At 41.3% G+C, this 14,764-nt stretch overlaps 1 protein-coding gene across 3 annotated transcripts in view; it reads left to right on the top strand.

Annotated features, from left to right (window-relative positions):
• MYO16 (myosin XVI) overlaps positions 1 to 14,764 on the top strand; it is a 609,969-nt gene that overhangs the window by 281,377 nt on the left and 313,828 nt on the right. For all 3 annotated transcript variants that reach the window (XM_053889237.1, XM_053889213.1, XM_053889198.1), the window contains exon 10: positions 6,493 to 6,643. In XM_053889237.1, coding sequence (XP_053745212.1) covers positions 6,493 to 6,643 — 151 coding nt within the window. The remainder of the gene's footprint in view (positions 1 to 6,492; positions 6,644 to 14,764) is intronic.

Genomic DNA, 14,764 nt, shown 5'->3' with positions numbered 1-14,764 from the left:
TATATAATTACATCTTATTTTTCTAAAAATCAATCTCATATCATAAATATTTTGGATTGATAAAAATTTAACATGTATTGAAACAAACCGCAGTGAGTACTTAAACATTATTACTCCTTTTTCTAGAAAAAGAGCATTTTCATACATTTTCACAGTGTACAAATGGATAATCAGTGAAAATTTAAATATATAGAAGTGAACTTAGATGAATGCTGTAGGTAATCAAATGATTATGGATGAAATATCCTTCATTTTACAAGTGGAATGGAAACTTAAAGAAGAGTTGTTCCATGGGCATTCAAAAAATTACCATATGCCGGCAGCCAAGGTACATGCTTTACATTTATTTAATGTTTATTTATTTATTTTGAGAGAGACAGAGAGAGCGAGCATGCAATCAAAGGAAGAGCAGAGAGAGAGTAGAGAGAAAATCCTAAGCAGGCTCTGAGTTTTCTGCTCAGAGGCCAACACGGGGCTGGAACCCACAAACCGTGAGATCATGACCTGAGCTGAAATCAAGAGTCAGACCCTTAACCCACAGAGCCACCCACGTGCCTCATGCTTTGCAGTTTCTTATAGAAAATATGCATATGACAAATATGTTACCATGTGATCCAACTGTATTATTTAGAATCATTGTTTTTCTTATATGAATAAGAGTATTTTTAACTAGTTACTTACAATTATTGTTAGTAGTAGACCTATGATATTAAGTTATTGAGTGTGGAAGTGATTTTTAAAGACGTAGATGAAAACGCGTCGGAGGAGGGAGCACGTGTTAGCATCACAGAACTGTAGGGCTTAGCATACACTTAGATACTGCCTCGTCTAACTCCTGCATTTGCAAAGGCGCAGCTGTGGCCCAGAGATTGTGAAGGCTTAGAAGGTCAGGTGATTGCCAACGTGAGGCAGAAACCGACTTAGAAAGAGGTCACTGTATTCCTGGATCAATCTTCTTTCTGAGTATACCTCTCAGTTGGAAATATGATAGAACCCGCTAGTAACACTGTGATTAGATTTGAGATAGGAAAGGGGTTGTTTGGCTGTTTTAGTAAACTCACTGTTTCTCCCTTTCAGAAATCCTTTGTGGGGCGCTTGGGTGGCTCAGTCGGTTCAGTGGCTGACTTTGGCTCAGGTCTTGATCTCACGGTTCCTGAGTTTGAGCCCCGCACTGGGCTCTGCACTGACAGTCTGGAGCCTGCCTGGGATTCTCTCTCTCTGTGCCCAAAATAAATAAATACATTTTACAACAGGAACATAGAAATCCTTTCTAACTGGTGATTTTCTGTGGTTTCTACCTGACTAGTCAAACCACTGCTTTATTCATCACTTTATACTCAAAACACTTGGCACAGTATAGGCAAAACCTCTCTTTAGTTTTTTTTTTTTCTTTTCTCTTTTTCTTTTAAAACTTCCTGACAAAGCAGAAAGAAAGAGATGGCTGATATACAAGGCCAGATAAGTAAGGACATATTTTGGTAAGTGTGAGGGTGGATTGTGGGTGTGGCCCGTGTGACTGGTGGCTAAGAACACAAGCTCTGGACCTCAGGTCCCAGCTGTAGTCCTGCCTCACTGTGTGTCCACAGCCAGTCCGTCTCTCTGTCCCCCAGTGTACTCATCTATAAAATAGGTGGAATAGTAGATGTGTCTTTATAATGTTGTTGTTCCATAAAGAGTTAGTATGGATGGAGTACTTAGAATGGAGATGACCATGCCTTAAATCCCATGTAATTATTAAAATGTTTTGTGGGTGGTCCACTCAGATTAAAGAAAATATAGGGAAGCTGCAATGGTCTTCAAATACCTGAAGGGTTCTCATGTCAGAGAAGCATGGGACACACCTCGGAAGCTCAGGGAGGATGAATAGCAGTTAGGGCAGCGGGCAGTGTTGCCCAGTTGTTCACGGAAGAAATAGGGCCCCTTTGCAGTTGTGGATACCTTACCACTTGATGGTATTCAAGCAGATCTGGATATGAAATTTTTATAAGCATTAAAATCATCCCCATCATATAGTGAATTTAAAAAAAAATGTTTAACGTTTATTCATTTTTGAGAGACAGAGTGCAAGCAGGGGAGGGGCAAAGAGAGAGGGAGACACAGAATCCGAAGCAGGCTCCAGACTCTGAGCTGTCAGCACAGAGGCCAACACAAGGCTTGAACCCACGAACTAGGAGATTATGATCTGAGCCGAAGTCAGATGCTTAACCGACTAGGCCACCCAGGCGCCCCAAGAATTTTTAAAATTAATAACTGTACTCTTGGAAAGAATAGTCTGCCATGGGCTTTGAGCACTTGGTGTGCAGGCCACCAAGTAGCTCAAGGAGACCACAGAACTCACTTGAGGGGAGTGGCACTGGCTTACCAGCTACTTGGTGCAGTGTTCGCTGCTCACTCAAAAAGTATTTGACTCTTGGCCGGGACTCTGTCCTACAACACAACACACTGTGGGTGCAGGTGTCCGTGGAGGTCCACCTGTGTGGGCCCATCATGGGACATGGTGCAAACACGAAACTGTGTGTGTGCCATCTGTGAGTAACAACATCCTCCATCCCAGATCTGGGAATCTCTTGTCTCCCACGCTTCTCCATGAAATAGTGCCAAGCTGACCTGTTAGTTTGTAAGCAGAGCAAACTTCACAGCGCTGGGCACATGCAACTAACAATAGCTAATTTCACTGCCTGCTTATTCCTGTAGTCATTGTGCTAAGCCCTTTGTATGCATTATGTTGGAAATCCAACACCGGTCTTTTTTTACAGATTGGTTTTAGAGAATGTGTATATAGCTTGCCCAGGATGGCAGAGTGAGCATCAAACGTTGTGCTTTTATGACACAGACACAGTACACTTGTCACTGTTCTGCACCAGGCTGCCTCGTTAGTGTGCTCCCCTGTCGCCTCACCTACTTAAATATGTCTTCATTGAGTAAACCATCATCATCCAGAGCTCAATGGATGCATAACTGACCTCACATTTCTGTAAAAGTGTTCCTCGGGCCTTTCTCTAAGGCCTGGCATTAATGCAGCCCATTTACTGTTGTTGTTTTTCCACACTTTGCTAGACTCTGTTGTACGTTTGGAAGATAGGGCACAGAGACAGGCTGTAAAACAATGAGACGTTGTGGTTACTAAAAGAAGCCCTTCAGGATGCTTTCCTCCACCCCTAGCACTGTTAATCTACAAAATCATTTGCATTTCTCTATACAGCAAGAGGAGATTGAAATAAAAAATTCACTTGTAATGGCGCGAAAACATGCAATACAACAGAATAAATCTAACAGATATTTGGAAGGTTTTAATACCAAAAGTTACAAGAATACTGAGGAAAAGTAATGATCAGAATAAATAAAGATACTGTGCTTATGGGTGACAGAATTCAACACCGTTAATATGTAAACCCTCCCCCAAATTGATTTACCGGTTGAGCACAATGCTAATCAAAGTCCCAATGGGCGTGTTTATAAACATTGACAAATAGATTATAAAGTCTATATGAAAATGTTAATGATCTTGAATAGCCAAAACAAAAGAGCAAAGTTGGATGAACCTAGTACTTGATTTTTGAGTCTTACTGTGAAGGTGTATTAAAGCAAGACAATGCAGGGGCGCCTGGGTGGCTCAGTCGGTTGAGCGTCCGACTTCAGCTCAGGTCACGATCTCACGGTTCGTGAGTTCGAGCCCCGTGTCAGGCTCTGGGCTGAAGGCTCAGAGCCTGGAGCCTCCTTCCGATTCTGTGTCTCCCTCTCTCTCTGCCCCTCCCCCATTCATGCTTTGTCTCTCTCTGTCTCAAAAGTAAATAAACATTAAAAAAAAGTTTTTAATAAAGCAAGACAATGCAATATTGGTGTGAGACTAGACTGTTATATCAGTGGAACACACTGGAGTACCCCCAGATAGACCCACACATATATGGTCAACTGAATCTTAACAAAGGTATCCAGATAATTGGCTGGAACACTTGGACAGCCAGCCATAGGAAAAAAATAATGAAACTTGATGCGTGTACAACGCCATATACGAAACCCACTCACGATGGATTATAGACTCAAATGTAAAGCACAAAACTATAACGTTTCTGGAATATAACCTGGGAGAAAACCTTTTTGATCTTGGGTTAAGAAAAGAATTCTTAGATAAGATACAAGAAACCCAAGTCATAAGAGGGAAAAAAAAAAAAAAAAGGAACAACATATTTTGAAACACACTATAAAGAAAATGAAAAGATAAGACCCAGACTGGGAGAAAATACTTGCCATGTATGCATCTGATAAAGGACTGGGAACCAGAATATATAAAGCCAGTACTCAGGCAACAAAGATTTGAACACCCACTTTACCAGAGAAGAGCTTTTTATATTGAATAAGCACATTAAGATATAGATTGAAACCACAGCGAGAAACCTACTAGAGTGGATTTTAAAAAGAGAGAGAAGTGGGGCGCCTGGGTGGCTCAGTCAGTTAGGCGTCCAACTTTGGCTCAGGTCACGATCTCACAGTTTGTGGGTTTGAGCCCCGCGGAGGGCTCTGTGCTGACAGCTCAGAGCCTGGAGCCTGCTTCAGATTCTGTGTCTCCCTGTCTCTCTGCTCCTCCCCAAATCATGCTGTCTCTCTCTGTCTCTCAAAAATAAAACATTAAAAAAAGTTTTTAATTAAAAAAAATAAAAAGAGAGAGAAGCATTGGCAAGACCGTGAGGCAAAGGAATTGCCAAGGCACTGCTGGGGGGAGCACCACGTCAGAAACAGTTTGTGGAGTTTCATCTAGGTTTTTAACCAAGATAAATGAGAGCATGTGTCTGCCCAAACACCTGTACACAGCTGCGTGTAGAAGCTTCGTTTACACTTGACAACATCTGGACAAACCCAAACGTTTGGTGCATGGATAGCCCGAGTGTCGCATGTTCCACAGCAGACTACCAGTCGGCACTAAAAACAAGCCACTGACCAACCTCAAAAACATTATGCTAAGTAAGTGAAGGCAGACGCAGGCAGCTACGTGCTCTATGATCCCTTTCTGACATTTTAGAAAAGGCAAAACTATAGTGAAAGAAATAATTATCAGTGGTTGCAAGGGGCAGGAGGTGAGTGGACATGACTGGCTCCAAAGAACAAGCACAAATATGGGCACCTGGCTGGCCCAGTCGGAGGAGAGTGTGACTCTTGATCTCAGGGTTGTGAGTTCAAGTCCCAACGGGGTGTAGAGATTACTTAAAGAAATTAAAACACAAACAAACAAAGAACAGGCACAAAGAGATGGTTGGGAATGATAAAAATCCTATATAGCACTGGTTATGTGGGCTACACAAATACATATATTTAACCATTTACAACTATATATGTATTCGACACATACATCTGCAAATGCATGTACATCTACAAAACGTGAGTCATAGTCAGTTTTACTCTATGTAAATAATACCTCAATAAACCTGAATTTTTTGCAAACCAAAAAGTGCATTTAAGCGTTAATTAGAATTACAAGTGCTATAACAGAATACATGAAATAAATATGTTTTTATATATTGCGCTTGATTAAATAGGTATATATTTTTGCTTGTATGGTAACATTTAGGGAAATGCAGTTTTAAATCTCGTTATCATAAAATGTTACAATGCAAATTAAACATTTAGATTGTGTTAATTTTTAATGAACATTATATAATAATGGCTTTCTTTTGGCAATGATGTCTTTGGAACAAAAAAAAATGAAGTGGCTTTTATTTTCTTTTTTTGCCTAGTTTGAGCCATATGAAGTAATGAAACTTATTGTTTGTAATATTTCAACCTTTGAGCACATCATTCTTCTCTGATTCCCCTATTAATATTTCATTACAAACTCTAAATATTGCCCATGATTCTATAACATATTTTAATTTTTTTTCAATGTTTGTTTATTTTTGAGAGACAGAGCATGAGCAGGGGAGGGGCAGAGAGAGAGGGAGACACAAAATCTGAAGCAGGCTCCGGGCTCTGAGCCATCAGCACAGAGCCCGACATGGGGCTCCAACTCACAGACCGTGTGAGATCATGACCTGAGCCGCGTTGGACGCTCAACCAACTGAGCCACCAAGGCGCCCCTCTATAACATATTTTAAATTGTATATGAACAATATTTTAATTAATTGTGTAATTTTGGCCTTTACATGTTTGCAATTCACTTTCCCACTTAAATCTCTTGCTTAGTTCAACCATGTATCAACCTTAGCTTATAATTTGCTTATAAATTGCTTATTGATTTTCTTTTATGTCATATATACATTTGTAAACATTTTCTTCTCAAGTTGAATATATTTTTTTCTTTTAAGGTTGAAATTGAGTGAAATTTAGAATAGAAAAGTTTACAGATTTCCCGTTGATTGTTTTTTTCCCCTCCGTGTCGAGAAGCAGTTTCTTATTTGAGTAAAACACCTTTCTATAACTGCCCAGTTTTGTTATGGTCTTTTTTGATTAATACGACAGTGTCCAGAGAAGACTAATTACAATGTTGATTATTTTCTGTAGCAGTCCCCTGGTGTTGCCGATTGCCAAGCAAGACAGTATGTTGGAAAAAGACATTATGTTCAAAGATGCAAGAAAAGGTCTATGCAAGCGACAGTCTCAGGACAGCGTCCCTGAAGATGCCACAGTGAACGTCCCCACCAAACCTGAACAGGTAACACGTCTTTACTGTGGGTCTGCTTAGTGCATCATGCTTTAAAATCCAACGTTTCAAAACCAAACACCCACAAATTTCCATTCAAAGAAAAATTCATGACCTAAAGGTTAATACTTGGTTTAAAATTCCCATATACACACTGTCATGGCATTATACTGACCATTAAACATAGCTGCTTTTGTGTTGTAGAAGGATTTAATTTTTTTTTTTAATTTTTTTTTTCAACATTTTTTATTTATTTTTGGGACAGAGAGAGACAGAGCATGAACGGGGGAGGGGCAGAGAGAGAGGGAGACACAGAATCGGAAACAGGCTCCAGGCTCCGAGCCATCAGCCCAGAGCCTGACGCGGGACTCGAACTCACGGACTGCGAGATCGTGACCTGGCTGAAGTCGGACGCTTAACCGACTGCGCCACCCAGGCGCCCCTAGAAGGATTTAATTTTATACCCTTGACTTCTATACCAGGAACATAAGCTCAGCCAGTATGCTGATTCCTGAATACTTCCAGTTATGTGTTTGGTCGTCATTTTGATTATTACATGGAGTATGCTTTTTGTTTCCTTCAAAGATCCAACTATTTTATATAATAAGAAGAAAGAAAAATCAACCACTAAGAGTCATTTATGGAAAGTAACTGTGGTGGTGTACTTTGTGTGTGTGTGTGTGTGTGTGTGTGTATGTGTGTGTGTCCTGCAGTGCCTAGGTTATGGGCGATCACTCTGATGAGCTGGGAGATATAGAAATTAGTGTATTTTCTGTTACCATTCCTACAGAAATAAATGATTTTTACATGCTTCATGTTTTATAAGTGGCAGAGTAATTTTATAAATGTCAGAGTAATCCTTGAAACTGTTTTATTTCTCTCTAATTTCGGATAATTTAAAGACATCTTAGCTAGGTTTTCCAAAGGCCATCTTTTCAAAATTTAATTTTAGTTTCATTAATTTTTGTTATGTCAAAATAACTAATAAATGATTTTTGTAATTTTGAGATACTTTAAAAATTATTATTTATTTGCTTTTGAGAGAGAGAGAGAGAGAGAGAGAGAGACAAAGAGTGAGTGGGGGAGGGGCAGACAGAGAGACACGGAATTGGAAGCAGGCTCCAGGCTCTGAGATGTCAGCACAGAGCCCGATGCGGGGCTTGAACCCACGCATGAATGGTGAGATCATGACCTGAGCCGAAGTCAGACACTTAACCAACTGAGCCACCTGGGAGCCCCAATACTTTTAAATTTTAGAAGGTGTATTTGTCAGCTTAGGCTGCCATGACAAAATACTACAAACTGGGTGGCTTAAGCAACAGAAATTTATTTTTCACAGTCCTAGAGACTTGAAGTACAAGATCAAGGTACCAACTGATGAGGTTTCTTCTGATAAAGGTCCTCATCCTGGCTGCTTTCTCCCTGTGTCCTCATCTGGGAGGTGGTCGTGGTGGGGAGGAAAGAGACAGAGAGAAGGAAAGAACTGTCTGGTGTCTCTTATAAGGACACCAATCCTATAGGATCAGGGCCCCACCCCTGTGACCTCATTTAACTTTTATTACCTCCTTAAGACCCCATCGCCAAATGCTCACATTGAGAGCCTCAACATATGAATTTGGAGGAAGGCAATTCAGTTCATAACAGTAGACAGATTGAATGTTAGGTAAGATTTAAGGCACCGCTGTCATCCCTCCTTGGCCCTGATTCTCTCCAGAGGAAGATCGACGTTACCCACTGGCTGAATTATACTTTCACGTTTCACAGGAGAGCTTCAGAAAAGGCTTGTGGAAGCAAGAGCCTTCTGAATAGCATTTTAAAGGGAAATGTGGAATGTGGAAAATTTCTTTACAAATTGAAACAAAACCACTATATCTCTCCTTCTTGGTTTTTCTAAAATGTAGGTTTTATCAAATGGTAACTGTGTGAATGAATATTCAAGGCTTGATTGAAACTTTTTCGGTTCTGATAATCACCAAAACGAACATGTATTATCTCTGAGAATGGAGAGAGAATTCCTCTTAAGTTCCTTCGAAGTGTGTTATACATTCTTCCTTTTCTTTCCTTTTCATTCTGCCTTTCCCTCCCTTTCTCCTCTCCCTGCCTCCTTCTGTCCTTCTCTAACTTCCTGACTTCCTAACTTTACCCTCTCTCCCTTCTTCTGCTTCCTTCCTTTCTGAATATATTCGTAAAAATTTAGTTCACACTTGAAATTTGGGTCCAATTTTTATTCCACTTAGTGAAGGCATGGTAGCCTGGGAGTGCAGAGAAAGACTGATGCTCTGGTTCAGGTCTGCTGCTTAGACTCTAGGTTCCTTGAGCTCATAAGACCCATCTATAAAATGGGTACATAGTATAGTCCTCACAGGGTTTTTACAGAGCTGACAAAAGAAGAGGGCTATAAAGGTTATAACACAATTACCAAGAACAGAGTAAAAATGCAGTAAGATGGGGGCACCTGGCTGGCTTCGTCGGCTGAGTGTCCAGCTCTTGATTTCAGCTCAGGTAGTGATCCCACAGTTCTGGGATCGAGCCCCGCGTAGGGCTCTGTACTGACCACACGGAGCCTGCTTGGGATCCTCTCCCCCACCCCCTCTCTGCCCCTCTCCTGCTCTCTTTCTCTCAAAATAAATAAATAAACATTAAATTTAAAAAATGCAGTAAGATGTATTTATATTTTTATTGTTATTATTTGTATAGATTCACTGTATGTTAGGTTTTGCCAGAATGGCTGAGTTCTCTACCCCTAAATGTATCTGCTCTTAATTGATCTAATTCCAGTCAACACATCCACCACGCTTTATTTTTTTTCAATGCAAATGTAGATTACTTTAGATAATAATAACACAAAATCATACTTTGTATTAACATTTCAGTGCTTAACCATGCATTCACCTGCATTATCCTAATCCTCAAAATCCCACCATGGACAAGTCATTATCCCTTTTCATTACTTAACTTACACTCATGTTACAGATTCAGTTTGAAAATGACCAAATTCCAGAACCTGAAGCAAATTGCCGAGAGTCACAAGTACTTCTTTACTCTGGATCTGGTTCTTCATCGGGGACACCCCCAAGGAGCTCCCCGTTCACCTGGCAGAACCCTGTCGACTTGCGATGGTTCCATCAATAGGCGAGGGGTCGGCATGCCACGGCTGCCTGTGCGTTACAGGGCTTTTGACGGTTGGCAAGAATTCTCTTTCTGTGGTCCAAGAAATACCCATATTCACATACGCAAAAATGTAAACCCTTGGCCAGGTGAAGCAATAGGAAGTGAAAGAACCTGATACATTTTGTTGTCTTAGAAACATCTAACAGGGGCACCTGAGTGGCTCAGTCGGTTCAGCGTCTGACTTCAGCTCAAGTTGTGATGTCATAGTTCGTGGGTTCGAGCCCCGCATCAGGCTCTGTGCTGACAGCTCGGAGCCTGGAGCCTGCTTTGGATTCTGTGTCTCTCCCTCTCTCTCTGCCCCTCCCCAGCTCATTCACTGTCTCAATCTCTCTCAAAAATGAATAAAAACATTAAGAAAATTAAAAGAAACATCTGACAGAATAGCGAAAACAAGGGGAAATAATTAAAATGCTATCTAGGCACGGTGGTGGGCTTAAGCTTTGGAAAACTTAGTATTTTGTCAGATTATCACCCTTTTCCCTGTTATGACCTCTTGGCCACCTCGTTTTTTTCCTAACTTCCTCTCTCCTCTTCATTCATGAATACTCGGTCCTTTTCCCCTCCTCAAGATCCTGATGGTTTTCTCCCGTTTGTCAAACCACCTCCTCTGTCCTCTGGACTTTTATGGTTTCTGCACATGTACTGCTAATCTCCCAGGGATGAAAAGTCACAAACAAACAAACAAAACAGGAAAGCTGATGCCACTCCAAGCAAGTGTGGATGACCTGGAGTCAGGGAAATCAGAGTGTTTCCCAAACTTAAGTTCCCTTTGGATCTCGAAACATTTCTCAAAGTGTTTCTCTGAAGTTCTTCCTGACCATCTATCCTGAGCTCTATTTACTTTATGTTCTAGATTTCCCCTTTTACACAGATAGATAGGGATATATATCTTCATAGAAATCATAGTGGCCAATCTCAGAGAGGATTTTTTTTTTTTACGTATTTATCCCACCTCGCTTTTATCTTGTGTTATAATTGTTTGGCAGACTTCGACAGTAGACCTTATCAAGCCTGCCACTGTAACATAAAAATATTCGGAGATGTGTTTTTCTGGTTCTTTCTACTTGCAGCTGCCCCGGTGCCTTTGAAATCTTTATAAAGAATGTGTCCCTCTGACAACCTTGCTTACAATCCATCATCAAAGCCTCCTTCCTGATCATTTTGGGCTCCTGATGTGATGAATGCAAGGAATTCTTCCCTTGATCTGCTCTCACACTGTATTTGTCACATTTCATTACCGCAGACAGGCTCAGGCGTCTCCACATTTTTACTGTCAGCCTAGTACTTTCCCTAACCCTGTGAAACAGCTGTGCCACTGTGGATGGAAATCCACAAAAATACCAACGGATGTCTGCAATAGCTCTTTCGGGCTTGTCAGAACAAATGTCGGGCTTCCGTTCATACTCTGCATGCGCTTTCTAAACATACACCCAGAAGTCCACATTGAGCTTGTTAGAGCTATGGCTGTAAGAGGAAGTTTCTTATCTTAGAAACATAAACCATTTCTTCTAAAGAAAAAAAATCTCGCTTTTGATTTGTCTCCTTTTTATGATGGTGTGGGAGTTAAATATGGATGCTAACTTGATGGAGACTTTTGTCTTATTTTTGCATTGTTCAAACTTATTGCAACCCATTATTGTCTTGTATCATATCATGTAGATGCATGAATATGTATATATGTGTGTGTTCGTGTGTGTGTATAAAGTGTGTCTATATACACACACATACATACCTGTTTTGGGGGGTGAATATCTGTGTCTATGTACATGTGTGCATTATGATACTTTTAGGAAATGATTGCAAAATCACTGGAAAGAAAAGATATGTACATCCATCCCTAAATTGATAATGAAAGTTTTCTTTTATGCTTCTCTCTATATAAAGACTTTTGCCAGGAGTCTTTATTTCTTGGAAACACGTACTTGTCCATTTGTAGTTATTTTCTGAGTTCCTTTCATGTCTAAGGGCAAACACTTGAGCCGGTGACCCTGTAGCCCAGTGCAGGTATCTTTCAGTATAAGCAAACCTTTGATCTTTTGAAATTTGTTTTTTTTTTTTTTTTAGTGTTTATTTTTGAGACAGAGAGACAGAGTGTGAGCAGGGAGGTCCGGAGAAAGAGGGAGACACAGAATCTGTGTCTCTGGTTCCAGGCTCTGAGCTGTCTGCACAGAGCCTGACACGGGGCTCAAACCCGTGAACCATGAGATCATGACCTGAGCCGAAGTCGGACACTTAACCAACTGTGCCACCCAGGCGCCCCTAAGCCTTTGATCTTTTGTACATGGGTCCCAGGTAATAAATCCAGTGCAGTTTGGGGGCTCCCCTCCTCTGCCACCCATCCCTGTCCCATGCCCCCCTCTCCTCCTGCACCACCACCTGCCCTGTTTCCTCCCACCCTGCAGCCCACGGGCGCCTTCCAGGGGGCTTTCTGACGTTATGACTCTTACCCCCTTCTCCCCTCTCCCTGTCCGTCTTCTCCCACACCCCATGGGACGGCCTCCCGCAGTTATGTCCTGTTTCAGCTTTGCTGCGCTTTCCTCAGAGAGGACTTCTGAGACCATCCGAGCCAAAGTGCACTTGGTCACTTTTCAGAGCATCCTGTTTTCCCTCCTAGCGCTTTTCCTCATTGTGATTTCTTACTTACCATCCTCACTTTTCCCCTGCAAAGTGTAAACACTGAGGTAAAAGACCTCATCCCTTATCTCCCTCTTTGTACTAAACCTTGAGCAAGGTGCCTGGCTACGGGCCAGGGAGCAAGAAAACGAAAGGCAAACTATTGAATATACGTTGTCAGATTGATTCATTATCTGCTAGACTTTCTCCGCTGTTACCTAATGGTTATTGTCCTGGCTTCCACTTCTGACCGCTCAGCTGTGTGACCCCAGGGAAACCGTGTGGCTTCTCTGGGCCTTAAGTTCTACGTCTACCGATTAAGGACCACATCACTGAATTTCAGACTTTTTAAAATTATTATTTCACAGCAGATCCTTCCCCTTAAAGGGATATATGAAAAAGAACTCCAATTTTTAAAGCAGGTGAAAGATGAGTGCCTTTGCTGAGAGCCACAGAGATTGGCCCAGAGCCCTCTACAAATGCCTCCTCCCTCTTCCCTCCAAAGGCAGTCCTCAGGGAAGTTGGCAGAAAGTTTATCTTTGGTGCTCACCGGCCCTCTCTAGATGTTTTACTAACTGTGTAACAATGTACCCCCCACCCCCACTTATCCACAGAGCAGGCACCTTGCTGGGCCTTCATGCAAACTAATTCTCACAGCGTCCAATGAGGGACTCATCATTATCTTTCCTAGTATGAAAGAGGATTGAAAGTGACTTAGTAATGTTAGGGAAGAAAAATGTTCACATTCCCACAACCAGGAAGATACACCACTGAGATTTCAACCCATTCATCCCATTGAATACAAAAATAATCAATGTAAGGGAGCCTGGGTGGCTCAGTTGGTTAAGCAGCCAACTCTTGGTTTCAACTCAGGTCACAAGCTCATGATTCGTGAGTCTGAGCCCCACGTCAGGCTCTGCAGAGACAGCAAGGCGCCTGCTTGTGATCCTCTGTCTCTTCTTCTCTCTCTGTCCCTCCCCAGCTTGTGCGTGCTCTCTCTCTCTCTCAAAATAAATAAAAACTTAAGGCAACACACACACACACACACACACACACAGTCGATCTCTTAATGTGCTTCAGTTTCTAGCATTTAAGGTGGGGAAGCTCAAATCAGTATGTAAGATTTTTACCCAAATGAGCCTGACTGATACGAAATACCGAATCAAACACAGCGTACGTCAAGCACGTTTCTAGTTACTTACCTGGCAGCATTTTCGGATTATGAGACTCTTCAAAGTAGAAGTAAGTGTATCGTGTTAAAAAACAAAACAAAACACACATAGATATCACACAATCCCAAAACTGATTTTGACAACCCAGAAAATACTGGGGGTTGTGGAACATTATGACTTCTATTTTTGTCAGCAACAAGTACCAGCTTTTGGATGCTGCTCAACTATTTAAGTAAGTATTTGTGAAAGTATCAACGTCTTAAAGCTATGCCTCTAACTAATTAAAATTAACTAGTCAACTAAGTTGAATAAGACTACGTTATATGCACCTTAATTTCAGGTTAATTCTGAAAGGTATTTTGAGGCATATTTCCTTTAAATGCTAGAAAAGCAGAGAAAATAAACCCAAAGTGTTGGCTCTGTTGGGAATATTGGGGGGCAGGGAGAGGCTTGTTCTTGACATTTATGAGGTCTGGAATATTTTACAAATTATTTTTTTTACATTTATTTAGTTTTGAGAGACAGAAAGAGACAGAGCACAAGTGGGGGAGGGGCAGAGAGAGAAGGAGACACAGAATCCGAAGCAGGCTCCAGGCTCTGAGCTGTCAGCACAGAGCCCGACGTGGGGCTCGAACTCACACACCGTGAGATCATGACCCGAGCTGAAGTCGGATGCTTAACCGACTGAGCCACCCAGGCGCCCCACAAATTAATTTTTAATACATTTTTAATACATATTGAAATATGGTATTTGCTATTTTCCCAAATGGTGGTGTCTCAAATACCAGAGCCCACGGCCATGACACCCTCCTAACTGGAAGAAAAAACAAACCACTCTTCTGACCATTTGAGATTCCCAGTAAAGAATTTGAGTTTCCATTATTAATACATTAGGATTATAAACAGTCTGGGAGGGCAGTGACTTGTAATTGTCAGTGCCATAGACATTTAGCTGATCAGCAGTAATATTTAATTTCAAATTATGTAACAGTGGTGCGTACGATAATAAAATTTGTAATGCAACTATAAATACAAACTGCAAATGCAAGTAGAGAATGCAAACACGAACACAAATAAGAGAAGTAAACTTGCTGCTGTTAAAAATTCGCTATGGGCACCCACGAGCCCACAGAGGCGTTAATCACAATATTCTTGTTCTTTGGCTCTCCTGTGTTTT

The sequence above is a fragment of the Panthera pardus genome, unplaced genomic scaffold, assembly GCF_024362965.1.
Source record: "Panthera pardus isolate Hobbes unplaced genomic scaffold, ASM2436296v1 HiC_scaffold_1, whole genome shotgun sequence".
NCBI classification, from domain to species: Eukaryota; Metazoa; Chordata; class Mammalia; order Carnivora; family Felidae; genus Panthera; species Panthera pardus.
This window is presented reverse-complemented; position numbering and strand designations above follow the sequence as displayed.